Source organism: Nyctibius grandis, chromosome 1 (assembly GCF_013368605.1).
Source record: "Nyctibius grandis isolate bNycGra1 chromosome 1, bNycGra1.pri, whole genome shotgun sequence".
In the NCBI taxonomy this organism is placed as follows: domain Eukaryota; kingdom Metazoa; phylum Chordata; class Aves; order Nyctibiiformes; family Nyctibiidae; genus Nyctibius; species Nyctibius grandis.
In genome coordinates, this window is record NC_090658.1 from 64,446,378 (window position 1) to 64,466,450 (window position 20,073).

General features: G+C 40.8%; 1 protein-coding gene across 1 annotated transcript in view; it reads right to left on the reverse strand.

Annotated features, from left to right (window-relative positions):
- The window catches only part of ARFGEF3 (ARFGEF family member 3), a 95,647-nt gene that overhangs the window by 42,208 nt on the left and 33,366 nt on the right, over window positions 1-20,073 (reverse strand). Inside the window, exons 5-10 of the mRNA XM_068401787.1 lie at window positions 16,128-16,196; window positions 8,660-8,782; window positions 7,102-7,144; window positions 6,005-6,083; window positions 3,099-3,203; window positions 32-356 (exon numbers count right to left, since the gene is read on the reverse strand). Coding sequence (XP_068257888.1) covers window positions 32-356; window positions 3,099-3,203; window positions 6,005-6,083; window positions 7,102-7,144; window positions 8,660-8,782; window positions 16,128-16,196 — 744 coding nt within the window. The remainder of the gene's footprint in view (window positions 1-31; window positions 357-3,098; window positions 3,204-6,004; window positions 6,084-7,101; window positions 7,145-8,659; window positions 8,783-16,127; window positions 16,197-20,073) is intronic.

A 20,073-nucleotide genomic window follows, 5' to 3' on the forward strand; every position in this document is an offset into this window, starting at 1 on the left:
GTGCCTGGATTTGTACATGTAATTATCCTACCTCTTTCATAATTTTGATGGCTTCTACTCGGTGCTGAGGTGGTGGGTAAAGCAATATCCGGTGATAGAGAGACTGCAGCACAGGCTTCATGGATTCCACTGACCCCACCAGTCGAACCAGTTCTGCTGCAATATAATATATGGTCCGCGCAACTGGCCCACTAAGGGCAGGTGCTGTGGAGGAACAACCTGAACCCCGGCCATGATCAGAGATCCCTGAGGAAGGTGAATCAGCCTCAAGGCAGATGCTACTGTGGGCAGAGGTGATAGTTTTGTCATGGATTGGATTTCCCAGGATTACTACTAAGGCTGGACACAGTTGCTTCCTGAGAAAAAGAGAAAAGCAGCAGATGGTAACTGAAAAAAAATAATCTCACAGGCACAGATTGAAAATAGTCCACGGTTAAATGAGATACACACTCTTGTTTTAATGATCTGTCAACAGCAGTGGCTAGATAGAATAACAAATTACGTCAGGCTTTTTTCATCTCCCAAGCATCAGCATGCTAGTAGATATGGAAATACTTTTGGGTGCTTTATAAACATGGTACTGATTTTGCAAGTTCATGCTGCTGCACAGTGCTGCCTGTTACAGGATAGCATGCCTGCCTCTTTTATTGGCTGCAACGTATCGCAAGGTAGAAAATCTAGGTTTCTACTGCCAAGTGTTTCTTCTTCAGTCCAACTTGGGAGCTTTAAAAAAACCTGACCAAACAAAAACTAATCTATGTTAACTAGAAGGCCTGACGTTCCATCACTGAACTGCACATGCATATATTTTAGCAATCACCCTTAGCTGTGAGCCTGTGTTTTGCTGGCTTTTGAGAACATAATTAAAGCCCTCTATGGTAACCCAAAGTGTGCATTGCAACTCCTCATATGCCACTATACACTAAAAACACCGTCCCTCCTTCAACTGTCTTTCTGCATTAACACTTAAGTTAAGCGATTCCACACCAGCAGATCACTCTTGTGTGGAACCAGAGCCAAAACCAACTCAGCACTTTGCTCCATTAGCTGTTACTTCAGCTTTGCACTCATGCACTTGACGTTTTACTTCAGTCTGCAAGACCCTAATTTAAAAAGCCAAGTGCTGCATGAGAATGCAGTCCCAAACCCGATTCTCACCCACATGCTTCAGAGGTTCAAGCTGGCACCTAGAGCAAGCACCCAATGACAAGCAATGATTCAGTATAAAAAGCAACACATCCTCCTAAGTAAGTACATCTTATTTTCTCAAGATTTTTATGCAGCCCAGAACTTTCACTGCTTCTCTTAACATGCTTGCTAAAACAGCTCAGCTTCCTGAAGTCACAGAAAGAAAACCAGCTTTTAATCAGACATCAGATACTGACTTTGCGTCTGCTTATTCCATTTCTTTCTCCAATCAGGTACACTTCAAAACATATCAATTCACTGTTTAAGAAACGTGCCTGCCTCGAAGCAGGCGTAATCACAGGTTGCAATAGCAACATATTCCCCCCACATCTTAGTCCCATTAAAGTGCTTCTGACTCAAACGATGGAGAACACTGTCAGAAGAACACAGAGCTAAATCTTCTCTGTCTGTTCCTTTCTTTATCTTCTGTTGAGAGCTGACTATGAAGTGCCAGACAGAAAGTTGTGTACATGTAGGCAACAGCTCCTTAAAGAACAAAGACAACTATCAGTTTGGTTCACAACTTCACTAGACAGCTAATGGTTTAGTGTGTACTCATACTGCTATATATTCAAAATTATGTTTGCAGTTTAAACTTTTTTCATATCTTCCTAGTGTGTTTTTTTTTTTCCCCCACTTCATCTTAAGCATGTAGCTGGAGGATGCATATTCCTTGGCAGCAATGCAGGTTAAGAAGTCCTGCCCCAGGTGGCTTGCCCTCATGACACACAGCTACAAATACAAACACCCGTAGATTTGCAGCGTAAACTGGATCATCAAAATGATGTAAATTTAAAATCAAACAGGAAGTGTTTTCTTTTAACTGAGATCATTTCAGTGACCTTGCTATAGGATGGCCCCACAGTCAGTCACATAAGCATAAACAAAGGGTTGTGTGAAATTCAAGGGCAGAAACTTCTGAAATGGGATTGCCATGAAAGAGAGAATTCTGTTTTTACATTAGAGTTCACAGAGGCCTCAGCACAGGCTCCCTGTGCAACACTGCCAAGTGTTATCAACCTGAAGACCTCCCAAGTGCAGCAGCCACTGATTTTCCTGGGACAGCAAGGGAAGTCACGGGTGCCTCTACATGTTGCATCCTTAGAATTGGGCCCAAGTCAAACACTTCCATTTCAAAAATTACAGGGTAAAAGCATAAGAAACACATTTGCCATTAACAATCATATACATCTTTTCTTAACACAATCACCCGTCAAGGTCACAGGATGGGCATGGACTGCAAGGAACCGCATGTTAATCACATTCTTGCGTTATTACTATGACTCAATTATACATATGCTATTAAAAAAAAAACATTATTGCAAACAAAAAGAGGGAAAAGGATTATTCCAGGTGCTCCGAGGTTACGGTATCAAACACTTTAGGGATAGATATGAACACTAAAGACATCAAGCCTTTCTCGTGAAGTGTATTAAAAAGATAAAGTGGAAGCACCATGAAGACCATTTAGCCTCAGCCCTTATACAATGCAGGTCATAAGCATTTCTGGTCACCAGCACACCATCTGACATTAATTCTGCTTATCTTCCTGTATTACTGCATCAGAGCAGTAAGAATCTCTTCAGCACCCTCTTATGGCAAGCAGAATATTTGTGTGTTTAATGCCTCACACAAATCTGAACTATTGCAGAAAGCCTAAGAGATTTTCTGTTCTGGCTAAATACATTAGATTTCATTACAGTGATAATTTACTACAGGGATTTAACGTGCTACCTGAGCATGAGGTCCTAACCAATCTTAAATGAGGCACAGGATGAAGTGATAACAGGTTAACAGCGAGCTCTACTCACATCTGGAGATTTATTACAGGTTTGTTTGCATGGCTGGGGGGAGAAGGTCCTTTTATACTCACAAACCGAATATTTGCCTTAGTCTTCAGATGTACTCACCATATTAGATCAGTGAATCCTTTGTGCTGGTGCATGCTGGGAGAGGAGCTGTTTAACATGGAGAGGATGCACTCCAAGTAAAGAAGCTGAAGTTGCCGATTGTCACTGGCAAAGAGAAAAGATGCCATTCACATCACATTAAAACAAAGCTTATTTAATTTTCTAAAATAACTACATTAGTTCACTTGAAAATTATACTGCAATTTACAGTAGTGATTTATTTTGCTTCTTCCTATGAATTTACAATGGTGTGATCACTTTTATCATCCCATTTATTTTGTACTGATCACACGCAGTGATCTGCTACTCTTTGTAAGTAACAGAACAGATTTAATGAACCAAATTTCAGAGTGAGAAATTAAAAAAAAACTATATGAAAAAAAAAGAGGAAGAAGAAAACAGAAATTATTCAAATTCAATCTAAAAACTTGAGGAGGAAGGAACCCTTAAACAGAGGAAAAGGAGAAAAACAGAAGAGTTTGGCTATTGGATAGTTTCTTCAGGCAATCTGAAGGGCATTTAGGCTGCTGTCTTCTGGTTATTTTTTCTCTTTCCTTGGTGACAGCCACAATGGTCAAAAGTCAATGTCTGCAGGCAGAAAGTCACATGATGACATGGCTACCTTTCAGGGCCTTGCCAGTAGCTCTGTCAAAACCATAAACACAATGTAAGCTTCATGAGAAAGAGCGTGAAAGGTCCTGTGGACACCTGGAATTGATGCGCTTGTAACGTACAATGTGCTTGTACCTACTCTCAGAATTAGCTGTGGGATTTAGGTGACAAGCAAGGCTGAGGTCTGCCTTATGAAAGGAGCAACCCATGCCAATTGCACTCACATTTTGGTTTTAATTTCTAAAAAGATTAAGATTAGCTGTTGTGTTGACATCACTGCTGCCAAAAATTGCAGAGTCACCAAAGTCACCTGTGGTCCTAAGAAAAAAATTCACCTCCCTGAACTCCTCCTCATCACTCATAGCTATGCTTGAAATTTAGAAGGAGGAATTAAGTAATCTTCAGACTAAGATATTAGAACAGGCAGTATATCATACTAAAACCTCACTTCACTGACCTGAAGATTAGAAAGTTAAGTTGCTGCCAACAAAGTGTTTTGAAGGAGACACCAAAATTCGCCTTGAAAGAAATAAAGGCTTTTCTTTCATGGAGTTAGTTCTTTAACAAGCCATCCTAATTAAATTTATTTTCCTCAGATTCAATCAGAATCCTTTATGATGCTTTGCATGTAATTAACAGATCCTAACAGCCTAGGTACATAAACACAAGCATGAAGTAAGTAAGTATTTTTAAGTCCTCTGAATTTCTTATTGTACTTTATCTACAGCATGCCTCAATCTGTTCTAATTCAGTACAGTTTTATGGGGAGCTGGGATTGCAGATAATTTTTGAAAAGACTTGCAGTGATTTTGAGCGATCCTGTCGGGTAGTTTAGCTTTGATATTTCATAACCAGTATTTCAAAGAGTTTATCATTTTGTGGACAATACTTATCAGATGATAGCTGTTTATAGCTTCACGTGTGGGCAAAATTTGATACAAAGAATTAGTCTTTCAGCTTGTTTTGCCACTTGCTATTGTTAGATATACACTTTTGAAGATCTCTTCTTATTGTCCTGTAACTATGCACACAACTGAAAAAAAAAAATGTTCCTTTAGAAGATTCCAAAACATGCTCTTGTTTTCCCGAATGCTGACACTGATTAAATAATGCTAAGTAAGGCAGGCACTTTTCCCATTCAAATCTTGCTGTAATTAGAAACACCTAGGGGAGGAAAATCTATAGAAGAACTGCACACAAAGATGTCTGTCCTGTCTTCGGCTCTGGTAGTTCCTAAGCCATGGACTTCCTGAAAATGGTAGAGCATATAAAAGGAAGTACCAATGCATGCTGGTTTCCTATTTCTCCCATTTCCCCGAGTTCACCACAGGCTACTTTCAGAGACATACAGTCCAACCAAAGAGACAATGTTATTCTACGTTTAAAATAGCTTCAGACTGGCTTTTTGCTACCACTCAGGTGATTTGCAACTGGCAGTAGAAGCAAGTTAAATCTTATTTTACTGATACAGAAACAATGTCATCAAGTAAGAACTTGTTTTTCCCTTAAAACTTTCAAAGTATTTCCAGCTTGCTATATTTCCAGTTTTTAAATAATTGCTGTATAATGTTTGCATTGCTTTTGGTCAGTTTGTCACCTCTCTAACACTTAAGGCCTTTTTTGCTCACTTCTTAATAGACCATTGGTCAAGCCATGCCAGAATGCCACAGGAGGTAATTTTTAACTCATGAATAAGTATTTACTGTTACAGTACTGGCCAACAAGAGACTCTAGTATTTTAATGCAGTGTAACACCCTATAATATGCCTATAAATAATAAAATGCCTATAATAACTGCATTTTAAAAGTCAGGCTCGTGCATTTCCAAGTAGGTAGAATGCATGTTCTTCCTAAATTTAAGGAATGCTTTGGTAATGCAAATTATTTCAATTGGATAAATGCTGTCTTTCTAAGAAGGACATATTAATCCATTCTGCATACTAAATGCTTCTGTTAGATTTTTCCATGTCTCTTCTAATTGTTCTCTCTACAGTGGTTGCTTTCAAGCCAGAAAAGAAAACTTCTTTGACAAGTATTTTGCTGCTGTATGGGAGTTACTTATAGATTAGATTTACTGAAAGCTCTTTAAAGCTGAACAGTGCACAGAGAAGGCAAATTATCTTCTCAAGTAATGATTAAATTAATGCATCATGAACAACACTTCCCCTAAGAAACACTTCATTTAAGCACAGTTTTGCTCCATAATCCCAGAACTACAACAGTACAATCACATGTATCAGTGACACTCTCAATCTCCAGGTAATAAATACAAATTATAAACTGAAGTAACTCACTTTATGACAGCCTGGAGCTTCTCACAGAGCACAGTGAGGACAGATACAACATCATCACAAAGAGATTCAGCTGAAGTACCTCCAAAAAGGACAAAGATCAGAGGCATTACATATGTGCAGCTGGATTACAACCTCAATTCACTGTACAGACTTTCAGAGTTGGTTGTAGTTTCTAAACAATGAGCAGGGTTGCCAAAATTCACAGAGAAGATGCAGTAGGAAAAGTCCTAGATTGGAAAGGGATCTCCACACAATGAAAAAGCAGTAGTATTAAATCTGGAGAGAGCATTGATTGCTTACATGCATTTACAGAAGATTAGCTGAAATCCAATTCAGATAATAAAATAAGTATATAAATAAATAATTTTAAAAGGACTGGCTCCAGTACTTCTACATGGAAGCTAAAATTTCTGTATCTCTCCCTGTAGTTTGTCTCTGCTACACAGCTTCTGATGTCTGATCAGATCCTGATCTTAAAAGGGGATGCTTGTGCACTTGAAAGGTTTTAGCCTCCATCTACACAAGTTCTCCTGCAGAAATCCAATGACAAGATCAAAAGCAGGGATTATTTTTACCTATCAGAGAAGACGGTAGAAGTTAACCCAGAACAGGAGCAGAAAGAATTCTCTTGTAAGACAATCATTTGGCAAGCGTGAACACAGCTTTGCTAGTGATGTGCTTTCAAAAGCTGCCATTATACAAACCACATCTCTGGCCTGAAATACAGTAACACAATCATTTCCAGATTCCATGTCCTACTCTATGAATGTTTCAATTTAGCAAGTAAAGCCACCTACCAAAACTTTCTCCAGAGCACTGAAACGCCTTAATTACAGAAGTTAGCACCTTGAAACAACTATTTATTACTATGTTGAGTGCAATGCTGTTATCATGGTCCAAATGAAGACATGACTGAAAATACCAGGAACTAACAGGGCTGTCTCAGTTCTTACCACAGGTAACATCAAGCTATGGAGAAGGTAAGAAATCCTGAAGATGCTGTTCCTGTGACATCAAACAGTACTGTGCTGATGAAAGGGAAGTGAAGAATAAAAAAGCTAGATTGGAAGGAGTCATTAAAGAAGTGGCATGAATACCTTGAGTCTTGAATTTCTGCAAGGTGTCATGGTTTTCAATTGTCTGTTGAGGAAAGACAAAGGTGTTGTAATCAGTGGAAGTGGTAGAAAAACACTGTAAAAGCAATACTTTAACAGCAGAGCTTTCTTAACAAATCCATGTCCTTTATCTGTTTTGGGTTGTTTGTTAGGTTTTTTTAAGTGAAGCATTTGCAAAACATTTTCAAAAATTCCTTAAGATCTGTTTTAACAGTCATTTAGATGCAAGGAACTCACACCTCATTAAGCAGAACTAGGATTCGTAAGTCCTTAAGGGATTTCCTACACCTAAAAACTTCAGTAATAACTAGGCATGTAAGTCACACTGAAAATGACTGAGAGGAAAGCATAGTCTAGATTTCACAAAGTACTTAGAAACCAAAATCAATTGAGTATTAGAGTGTTCATCACATTGTCATCGTTAATGGTACAGTGCCAACACAATTAATGGCAGTCAGGAAATGGAAACGACCTCTCACATCATTTGGTTCAGCTGCGGTATAGGATTCTTCCTATCAGTGCACAAAGTGGTCAAGCCAAATTCTCCTCTCAACCACCAAACTGCCAGAAAATAAATGCAGCTTTCATACTTTCACCTACTCCTCAGCTAAGGACAGAACGAAGAAAATTCAACTTTCAGACTCAAACTGAAATGTCAAAACTACTGTTTTTGTTTTGGTTTGGTTGCGGTTTTTTTTGTCTGTAAATGTTTTGGCTAGTAAAATGAACCTACTTTGCACAGACAGAAGATAAGTTTAAGTAAACCAATTAATTCTGTTCTGCAGTTGCTCATTAGGATAAAAGTAATCTAGTCTAATAATCCAAATTAGAATTGATTCTCTTAACCCAAAACAGATGCAAGGAAAATAATCTGTATGACTACAGTCCTTAAAATTTCCTAATAAATAGAAACTGACTTTTACAAATAGTACTTTGTTGATGATACGATAACATACAAAGCAGCACGAACAACCAATGTAATATCACATGTGCCCAGAACATTTACAGTTTTGCTGACAATGTGCTGGGATTTCATCCAAACAGCTCTCATAGGTTTTAATAATGCAATAAATAGAATTATTTTTGCTAACAACCAAGCAAAGAATTTAATAAACTTAAATTTTCTTCTACAAAAATAAGTCGAAGAAAAACCCCAAATACACTTTCCTTAGTTGAGAATTTGTTTTGTTTATGTAAATATTTGTCTCGCAAAAACTTTTGGCAAAAGGATTTCAATGAACCTTAGGAAAACAAGCAAACAAAATAAAGAATGGAAAAGGCCAAGGCAGCCTGACATCAGAACAAAGCCTCTTTTGTTTAATGGAAGGAGAAAAAAAAATAGCCAGCCAAGTAGAGCTGACAATGTGAGAGCTGCATTTCCGATAGACTGCTCTGAGGCAGGCGCAGAGTCAGAGCACAAAAAAGCTTTTAAACAGGATTAACTATGGAAGTATCAAACAAAAGCCATAAGGCACTACAAGCCAGTACAACGCACTGCAGCCATGGACATGGAACCATTTGTTGATGCCAGAAGGCTCACCATATTCTCTTGCTTTTGTCGTAACTGTAAAGTCAAGTCACTCAACATTTGGCTGAGGGTTGCCCGCACAGCGGTGTTAATGCTCCGCTGGTGACAGCTAGATACATATGTCTCAATGCAAACCTGATGAGGAAACAAGATAGCAGTACACAGGTATGAACCGTAACTTACCAGTAACACATTTTAGGAGGATACCAAGGTCTCTCGCATGCAGATAGTCAGCCTTCCTTACTATTTCATGTTGCTTTATTAGCACATACAAAGTTTTCAGCAACATGGAAAACTGAGTATGTAGCATCTAGAAGTAGCATGCAATTCATCAGTTAGTCTCACAGCTGCAGGAATGGTAAGGCAAAACGGGCAAAGTCTTCCCCTTCTGTCAAACCCAAGTGATTTTGGCACTTGCCTTGCTCTGTATATAATTCTCTAAATGCTGCTTCAATTGTTCATTTCTAGATACTTATTTCTAACTATCACTCTGCAAGTCTGTATCTGCAATGTAAATACCCTCCAATTCTTTAAGGTGGGGGACTTCAATCACCCCGATATCTGCTGGAAAGACAACATAGCTAGGCACCCACAGTCCAGGAGGTTCCTACAGAGCGTTGATGATAACTTTTTGACACAGGTGGTGGAGGAGCCAACACGGAGAGGTGCGCCGCTAGACCTTGTGTTAACAAATAATGAAGGTCTGGTTTGAGATGTGAAAGTTGGGGGTAGCCTGGGTTGTAGCGACCACGAGATGGTGGAGTTCAGGATTCTGCGTGGAGGAAGCAGGGCAATAAGTAGGACCACAACCCTGGACTTCAGGAGAGCTGACTTTAGCCTCTTCAAGGACCCCCTTTGGGGTATCCCATGGGTTAGGGCTCTAGAAGGCAGGGGGGTCCATGAGAGCTGGTCAATATTCAAACATCACTTCCTCCAAGCTCAAGATCGGTGCATCCCTATGAGTAAGAAATCAAGCAAAGCGGGCAGGAGACCTGCATGGAAGAGCAAAGAGCTTCTGACAAAACCGAAACGGAAGAAGGAAGTCTACGGAATGTGGAAAAAGGGACAGGCTACTTGGGAGGAATACAGGAAGGTTGTCAGAGTATGCAGGGAGGCGACAAGGAAGGACAAGGCCCGCTTGGAATTAAGTCTGGCAAGGGACATCAAAGACAACAAGAAGGGCTTCTTCAAGTACATCAGCAGCAAAAGGAAGACTAGGGAAAACATGGGCCAGGCCCGCTGCTGAATGAGGAGGGTGCCCTGGTGACGGAGGATGCAGAGAAGGCGGAGTTACTGAATGCCTTCTTTGCCACAGTCTTTACTACTAAGGCCAGCCCTCAAGCACCCCAGACCCGAGGTACAAGAGAAAGTCTGGAGAAAGGAAGACTTTCCCTTGGTTGAGGAGGATCAAGTTAGAGATCATTTAGACAAACTGGACACCCACAAATCTATGGGCTCTGATGGGATGAACCCACGAGTGTTGAGGGAACTGGTATATGTTATTGCCCAGCCACTCTCTATCATCTTTGAAAGGTCATGGAGAACAGGAGAGGTTCCTGAGGACTGGAGGAAGGCCAGTGTCACTCCAGTCTTTAAAAAGGGTAAGAAAGAGGACCCAGGCAACTACAAGCTGGTCAGCCTCACCTCCATCCCTGGAAAGGTGATGGAGCAGATCATTCTGGATGCCATCTCTAAGCATGTGGAGAAGGTCATCAGAAGTAGTCAACATGGATTCACCAAGGGGAAATCATGCTTGACCAATCTGATAGCCTTCTATGATGACATGACTGGCTGGGTTGATGAAGGCAAAGCAGTGGATGTTATCTACCCTGACTTCAGCAAGGCTTTTGACACTGTCTCCCATAACATCCTCATAGGAAAGCTCAAGAAGTGTGACTTAGATGAGTGCACAGTGAGGTGGATCGAGAACTGGCTGAACGACAGAGCCCAGAAAGTTGTAATCAGCGGTGCTCAGTCTAGTTGGAGGCCTGTGGCTAGTGGTGTTCCCTAGGGGTCAGTACTGGGTCTGGTCCTGTTCAACTTATTCATCAATGACCTGGATGAAGGAACAGAGTGTACACTCAGTAAATTTGCTGATGACACAAAACTGGGAGAGGTGGCTGATACACCAGAAAGCTGTGCTGCCATTCAGCGAGACTTGGACAGGCTGGAGAGCTGGGCAGAGAGGAACCTCATGAAGTTCAACAAAGGCAAGTGTAGAGTCCTACACCTTGGGAGGAATAACCCCATGTACCGGTACAGGTTGGGAGCTGATCTACTGGAGAGCAGCTCTGCAGAGAAGGACCTGGGTGTTCTGGTGGACAAGTTCACCATGAGCCAGCAATGTGCCCTTGTGGCCAGAAAGGCCAATGGTATCCTGGGATGCATTAGGAAGAGTGTGGCCAACAGGTCAAGGAAGGTTATCCTGCCCCTCTACACGGCTCTGGTGAGGCCACATCTGGAGTACTATGTCCAGTTCTGGGCCCCCCAGTTCAAGAAAGATAAGGAATTACTGGAGAGAGTCCAGCGAAGGGCTACAAAGATGATCAGAGGACTGGAGCATCTCTCTTATGAGGAGAGGCTGAGAGAGCTGGGTCTGTTCAGCTTGGAGAAGAGAAGACTGAGGGAGGATCTTATCAACACTTACAAATACCTTAGGGGTGGGTGTCAAGAGGAGGGGGCCAGACTCTTCTCAGTGGTGTCCAGTGACAGGACAAGGGGCAATGGGCACAAGCTGAAACACGGGAAGTTCCATCTGAATATGAGGAGGAACTTCTTTACTTTGAGGGTGGCAGAGCACTGGAATAGACTGCCCAGGGAGGTTGTGGAGTCTCCTTCTCTGGAGATATTCAAAACCTGCCTGGACGTGACCCTGTGCCACATGCTCTAGGTGAACCTGCTTTGGCAGGGGGTTGGACTAGATGATCTCCAGAGGTCCCTTCCAACCCTTAACCATTCTGTGATTCTGTGTTGCTTCTGTTGTATAGGTATTTGACACTTTTTCTATAATTAATTATTACGTACTGCAGCCCATCTGAAAGCCTAATACAGAAAATACAATAGTGTTTCACCATAAATAACACAAATGATTGCCTTTTAATAACCGGCAACTAGCCTGAGGGCTCTTCAGCTCAGAGACCTCACAGGAGCCAAGGTAGCAAGAACACTGATGGATCACCCAGTTCTCAGCTCCATGCCCAGCTGCTTGCAGTTTTTCGACACTGTGCTGTGACCAGAGTTGTGCTTGACTTTTGCCCACAGATGATGTTATACAGCCACCAAAGCAAAACGCAGCTAGGATCCTGGGGACAGCACACTGCAAAATGCAGTTTCTATCCTTGATCTGATTTTCTGTGGGAGGTGGTGGTCTCTGGAAAAGCGGCTGTAACTGTAGTAACCACTGTAACTACTGCACAGCAACTATTAAGTGTCTCACAGTCTTGATGCAGCTGAGTGGGTTTGTAACAGAACTGTGCAATACAATCTTCTCAGACTGCGACTCCAACAAGCAGTTTTGGTCCTTTGGCCTACACAGAGTTTTATCATTAACAATGATAAATGACTGTTCACATACTTTTCAGTCTTTGTGGTTTTATTCTGCCATAATTCAGTTACATAGCTAGTGAGAAGAACCATAAATATAGATTAAACTAGCTGTGAAAAAAAAAGTCATTAAAAATATAGTATAAATGATATGCATGACGAGTATACATATATGTGTCTGGTGTATGTTTTCAAATGAGAAGGATATTATATGATGTAAAGCCATTCTTATAGTTCCCTACCAAGGATGAGTTTTTAAGAGGGAAAAATAGAAGTGATTGATTATATAGGCTAATCAGTATTGACACGGGCACATGGACAAGACTCTTGATTGTTTCTAACTGCCACTGAAATGAAACCAAACTATTCCATTGCCTAAGAAAGGCTGTGCGTTTGAGACTATAAACTTTAGGACGAACGTGTTGCTGGCACATTTCTGCATTTATTACAGTGGAAAACAACATAGGTATGTTCCTAAGACCCTTCTGACCTCCTATCTCAGCATTTCAATAAAGCTACAAGCACAAGAACGCATGACTGAGTTTCCTGGATGCAAACTGTACCTTAAGTGAGTGATCTAGGACGATCACACATTGAAGCTACTTAATTATGGCTCTTGCCTTATCTTCCCTTATTTCCCAACTACACTGAGAGAGAGCATTCCAGAGATTTTCAAGTGTATGTGTATCTCTTGTTATCTCATGCTAGGCACACTATGCAAATGACATAAACTGAGACTGATTATCTCCTTTGACAATACACTAGAACAGGTTACAGTTGAACACATTTGCAGGATATAAGGGACTGAATCAACAGCACATTTCATTCTTGTTGCCCTTTTTCAAGATTCCAAGATCCCCTCAAATAATACCCCCCCAAAATATGGGATTTTATTTAGTTTGACATCAATCAGTCAGTGATGAAGATGGTCTTGTAAGTTAAAAGAAGGCCTGGACTAACTCTGCCCATCACTCAGCTATCACCTGAACTCCAGTGGACAAAAACCCCTAAAGCCTGTTAACCATGTACAGCCCTTCACAGAGGCCAAACCATTCCAGTGCTGCTGAGATCATTCTCTTGAACTCTAAGTGTTTTTCTGAAGTACCTGAATTAATTGATGAAATACCATTCTTAGAGGTAGGCTGACTTTCTGGAAAGAGCATGGTTGATCTCTCCTTTTTCTCTCCCCTCCCCATGCTGGCTAATGAGCAACAGTACTACCCACTTGAGCTCTGATCTTACAGAAGGCCTGTGTTCTAAAATGGCTGGGCAAGGTACCTTTTGAAATGCCACTGATGAAGAAGCACCAGCAAAAATGCGAGAGCTCAGTGCCCCAAGGAGATGTGCAATGGACATTTTGATTATTTCATGCATTCGGGGACTTCCAGCTCTATGGCATGCAAAACACAACTAAGAGCAAAACACAGAAGGGTTAGCCAATGAAACACAACAGAGTGAAACACAACAAACCTCCAAAAGGTAGATGGGAGTAACAAATACACACATAAAAACAAGCAACAGTCAGAGCATGACCTGAACTTTCTTGCAGGGGTCTAGGCCAGCATGGGAAGGTACACACAGCAAGATTTAGTCTGTTTTCAATACTTAAGCCACAAAATATAGTACTCTTCATGTTGGATGCTTCTGTAATTTGAAGCTGATAATATTCAGAAAGGTCTGGGGTGCCATTATTTTGTACACATGAATTGAGAATGATCAGGCAGTGCAAAACAGCCAGACGGTAGTCTTGTTTGTCAGAGAGAGTCCTCAGAGAGTTCTACCAGTAATGCAGGCAGCATATTTCCAATTCTGCAGTGGCTCCACTTTGCTACAGAGGGCAGGCTGGGAAAACAAAGGGACTGACTCGGAAAGAAATGCCAAATAGCAGGGGCACTGGAGCAGAAAGCTCCTCTCTGCCACCTTTCCCTTAGAGCAAGTCAGAACAATAAATGCTGAGGCTAAGCAAATGCTGAACTCAGAAATAATTTTCTGTTTCCTACCACTTATACATTACAGAATTCAGATACAAAGGCATGTTGAGTCCACCTGTTATAGCCTTTGCCTTACCTAAAACCTGTCCAGGAAGAACCTGAGAAAGGATGTACATGCTGGTAGGACTTGCTAATTAGAAAGACCTGGGCATCCACTGAAACAATATTTTCTCGAGGTGCACAGGGAAAATAGCTGTACCTCCAAACACTCCAAATAGAAATGCGCATGCTCTGTATTGCAGCTTGTTCCAATTCCTTGAAGGAAATGAAAGTTTTGTTTGCTTTCTGTCACATCTCATCAGCCTGCATCAGGGCTCCTGTTCACTTTAAATGAAAAAAAGACAAAATACCATTGGGCTAACTTGTACCACTATACTAGCAAAAGTTTTTAAGAGCCAGGCTAGCTGTTTGAGAATGAAAGTTAAGTACAACTACCAAGAACAGCAGTGTTTAACTCCACTCTGCGAAAGAAAACTGTCATTTTTCAGGATGCTTTAAATGAATAACAGGCCTATTGTTATCCAAATTTACAGAGAGAACAGAAAATATGATTTCTGATACAGCTTACAGCACACAGACCATGACTGATGGACTATTTTTCCATCTTAGGCATTGCTCTTAAAGACTGAAATCTGAAGGGTTGAGAGCCATTAAATGCTTTTCCCAGCAAGCATTTTGTCTAACCTGGAGCTCTTTAACTACAGTAAAGAGATGCACTAAGCTGAATTCATCAGCTTTTGCCTTGAATGTTAAAAAGTCTGCTGAGAAAAACTGCAGCAGGGGAAACTGTCTGTATTTTCTTCGGTTTGGGACACTGCCCTAAAAAGGGTTTAGTAAAACTTGGAAAGTTGTGGCTTGCTCTAAATACCAATTCAGTTCATCCTTGCTGCAGCATCTACAAGTGGGGCTTACGAAGACCTCCAAAAATAGCCACACCTTATGGATTTTGAAGTCTCACACAGCACAAGAGAAACCAAAGTATAAGCTGTGCAGGACATCTGGAATGAATACTATTTTTATCCTATATACATTATATACACAAAGTTTATGTTGTATCCCTGCCCTTTAAAGCCCATTTGTTAGAAACTGTCAGCTGTTTTCTTTGGTTTCCTGTTATCCCTACAACCCCATTCTCAGCTTCCAAGGGGACAATGCAAGGTCAATTTTATTCCTAAACTTAGAAAATACTGTAACTGTCAGGTAAAGTTAGCTTATTTTCACATGGGATTTTTATTTTTTACATAATACCAAAACCTGAGAAGGAACACACCTCTAAATGTCAACATACACTTGGAGTACAGGACATGCATATAACCTTTACATTGCTCCATGGACATTAGCTCTCGCCATACCATGTTAACAATACAACTTTATAATATATCGTGCACACAACAGTGTGTGCTGCACAGGAGGATTAAGTATTCCTTGCATCTTCTCTAACCTGAGTAAACAGCCTCATGGCTTATCTAGAGGTGTAATAAAACTTTTACTTGGATGTATTAGGGAAAAGATACGCACAAGGCTAACCAGGCACATTGTGGCACTTATGCCAACATGGCACATTATGGCCTACGCACCTCTCTTGAGGAAACTTCATTAGTCTTACACTTGCACCAGGTAAGGAATCAGCACAATGCTGTGTAATAAGTAACTCAAGGAATTTTTTCTATTGCGAAAGGCAAAGCAAAGTAAATATGAGGAGTAGTAAACGTGCAATGCTGTAGTATACAATCGTCAGTCAGTTTCCAAAAGTGCCTTCCCATGCACGCCCATCAGCCCTGCCTAACTTGCAGCTATTCCTTCACACTAGATGTAAGGTAACACCAGTCCTTAAGATGGTAACTGTGATTTGAACTAGTTCAGTTTCGGGGTATGTATGGAAGACACACTCTAGGTAGCGGGGGAACATTAAGTGACACAAGCGATGGTATGACAGAAGCACTTACCTCAGCAATCTTCAACACTGAACTCCCATTCAGCTCAAATGTGGAGGTATATGTTATACAGAGCAAGACCTTGAATCAAAAGAGAGGGAGGAAGGAAAAAAATTAAGATGAATCTGTTACTGCCTCCTTTCCCCAGCTTTTAGCCACAGCTCCTTCCACTTTTAGAGCAGACATCAGAAGCTTCTTAGGACCACGTGTTACTGCGATAAAGGAGATGGCACAATCAAGTTGCTTCCTCCCGAGAAGTTGCAAGTGTTGGCCCCAGAGGTACAGCTCAATGGATTATTTATTGCTGTCTCCTATGCCTGACCACAGAAGGAAAGACAATCCAGTGATCAACTCTGGCCTTGGACTTGATAGCTAGAATCCATTCATATTTTATCCACAAGCTTTGCATTATTTATAATCAGTCCTTCCATTCATTTCTATCAGTATAACCGAGGAAGGAAAAAATGCATACAATACAAGTTATTACTTAGGTGATATATACACATATGTATTATGTGAAACAAGCCATTAATTACTGTTTGACATGAGGATTTCCCAGCCTAGGATATTTCCAGTAAGTATATTACAGTCACTTGATAATGAGCAGCTAAAAAACAATTCATAAGCCCCAGTTCATGAGGGAAGGCTTATCCTGTCTTGAACTCAGCAGAGTTCAAGAACTAAAAGCCCTGTCCAACACCTCACTTTGAAGAGAAGGGGAGTGGGAATGTGATGTGATCTACCAGGGGTAGTGTGGTGGGTGAGTGGGGAAACGTGGTGAGAGGTGCTGTGGTGTAATGCCTTTAGTGTCTGGAGATGTCTCCTCCCTCCCTCCCTGTCTCCCTTTCCAATCTCTAGCCCCATGGAAGACTGATAGAGTGTGAGCTACTTACTGTCCTCTCTCCTTCAAAGCATAAAATCCTTCCAGTGCCAGAATTTATGCTTTTCTTGGTCTGAAATAGCTTTAGTTTTTGGGGATAAGCATACCAGGAAAATATCAATCACGCTAACACTAATGTATTGGTTCCTACGACTTCCTCAGCACCTAAGAACTACTGTTCTCTGCTTCACGACGAAATTTGGGGCATCAGGTAAGTCAGCATTACTGATCGTTAACCATTTCTTTTATTTAATACATGCTCCTCAGTGGTACTAGGTTTTCATTTTACAGGTAGGTTCTGTGACAGCTACTAATGCACTACACCCTGGGGTAATCTCCTTAGCCTATAGAAAGCAAAACAAACAACTTTGCCACAGTGTGTCCGATCAGAGCTTGCAAATCAGCAGATCAGAACAAACAAAAAAAGGAGGCAAAGGGATGCATGTTTGGGAAGATTATTGCCCTTAGATCCCTGTAAAAGCATCATTTTTCTGACCTTTCATTGTGTTGCGCAGTTTCCACATTACAGTGGAACAGTAGAAAATTGTAATGTAACAACTTGAATGAGCAAACCAGGTCACCTTTCAGGTGCAAGCTGTATCATCTCTCTAGGTAGTGATGATCTCTAGAACCATCTCAGAGCCTTCATAATGAACAAAAAAAACCGCTGATGTGTGGGTTAAGAGAAGCAGACAACTCTAATATAGCTCCACTTAGCATGCTGCAACCACCTAACGCCCATCATTACTACTGAATCTCTGCTTGAGAGAATACTCCTCTCTGCGGTTATTTTGTACCAGGGAGGGGGAAAAAAAAAGATTATTGGAAAGCAGGCATTTAATAACTGTAGGGGAATTTGAACTCTCCGTACAAGGGAAGCTTTGAGCATTAGTTACTTGCTCTTACAGGTACAGACAGAAGAGCCTGTCCACAGATGAGCGTAATGTTTTTCTGGAGAAGGACATAAATAACCACCTTCGCATTTTGACAGTGAGACTGAAAAGTTTCTATTGAAATGCACTGCATCTTTACAAACGTTTTTCTCTGCAGAAAAACTGTATTTCGCTACAGGTTCTCACACGTTACTCCAAGGTTTTTTTCTTTGCTTCTTTATTTTGTCAATAAAATACCAGTCAGGAGCTCGATCCTATTCTTACAGAAAAAGTTTCTACTAAACTTGGGATACTAACAGTATCCCAAGAAAACCATTACGTAATGGTAATTTTACATTCGTCTTCCTGTTATTTTGCCCTGACTCTCACTTAGTCCTTCATAAATGGAAGCTGAGTAATTTGGATAAATACCAGAGAGAACAGAAAAAGGCATTCTCCTCTTCTGAAGTACAACAGTCCTGGACTCTAATCTCTTTTTCAGATATTTAGTACTTAGCTTTAGAGCAAAGCAAAGTTTCTAAACCAATTTTCTTCATAGTTTCCCTTTTCTGTGAAATGGGCAAAATGGATATTCTCACCTGAAAAGTGTTACACAGTCTACCTCAGTATTACAAGGAGAGATACAAGCCATAGAGCACTAACACCTGAACTTGACAGAGAAGGAAATCTGCTTCTAATTACAAATTATTAAGAAAGTTGCACGTTGTATTTTTTGATATGAACCCTGCAAATTTCTCTGCAATCCGCTGCATTTGCTGGCACATGGACAAGTGCCAGCAAGGGGGAACAGTGACACCTTTTTTCCTGTTCACAGAACAAATCCTACAGAATAGCTGAAAAGTAAACAGTCAATTATACAAACCCTTAATAACCTCATTTGGTTAATAAGTACATAAGTTAAGCGTTGCTATTTCCATCTGCTGCTCTGCCTACACCTGCAGAATTTAAAACTTCAAAACTGAATCATTTTGTTTGGCACTAAGTGTATTCTAAACTACTGGTCAGCCTCGCATCCAGGTGTTGGGGCCCACCTTGTCAACTATTAACTACCCGGAAATTTTACTGACATTACTAATAGTTGTGAGAGCTCAGCAGCTGGCTAAAAAAATATATTCAGTATCTAAGGAAAACCTGGGATTTGTACTTTCCATACACTGCTGTGTAAAACACAGTCACAAACCCAGAGACAGACAACTGTCACCTCCCACCGACAAATCTCTTCTTATCATGCTAAAAGCCAAGATGGACAGCCAGGCTCAGGACTAATCTTATTCAGCAGTTTGTGTGTCCTGATTATCCCTACTGGTAAAGCCTCGTTTGTTTCATGAGATTTTCTGCTCTCTTGTACCACCTTGGCTTTGTACAGTTTGTTAATACTTAATGCTTTCCACAGATCAAAACCCGGAAGCCATATATTACAATACATGGAAGTACACACCAGTTTAGGCATTCTTATAAGCCCTTGCTCTTCAAAATCTCTTCTTTCCCTCCCTCCATTTTTTTTTTTAATATCCTACTTTTATAGTGCTAAACTGTGAAAAGTTAGCACATGTATGCCTAATCCTTTCTGTCACAAGTGCCAATAACCTGCTTGTAACAGGTGAATGACAGAAAAGTCAGATATCAAGTGTGGTAAGGAAGTGATGATCAAAAAACCTTGCTACAAAGCAATAGGGAACGTCAGCGAAAAGACTGTTAAGTTTTGTCTGCTACTTTTAGTATAAAATGAGATCTGGGAACCTACTAGCTAGAGAAAGGGCATATGATCTGCTGTGATCAAACGACAGAAGCATAACAAGTTGTCAGCCAGCATATTCTTGGCTTACTCCACTTGCTACCATCTTCCCTCACAAATCCTTTGTGAAATCTGAAAGATGGTCTCTGACCAAGGCACAAGACTGCTCTCAGCTATGATTTCCATCAGCGCCGCTGCAGGGTTCATTTACAGTCTTGGCGATGCTCCAGACACTCAACTCGTGTGTCTTCCCATTTATGTGGAACAAACAGGAAGACAGCAGGCTTCTCTTTTAGATTATTGGATGAAAAATGGGATTAAAAACAAACAAACAAAACCAAACTTAATCATTCAGATCCACTAAAAACCACTGAGTCTTCAGACAGTATATCCCATCAGCTGCTTAACCACTCATGACACTAACTCAAGCACTCTGTATTTAAAAAAATT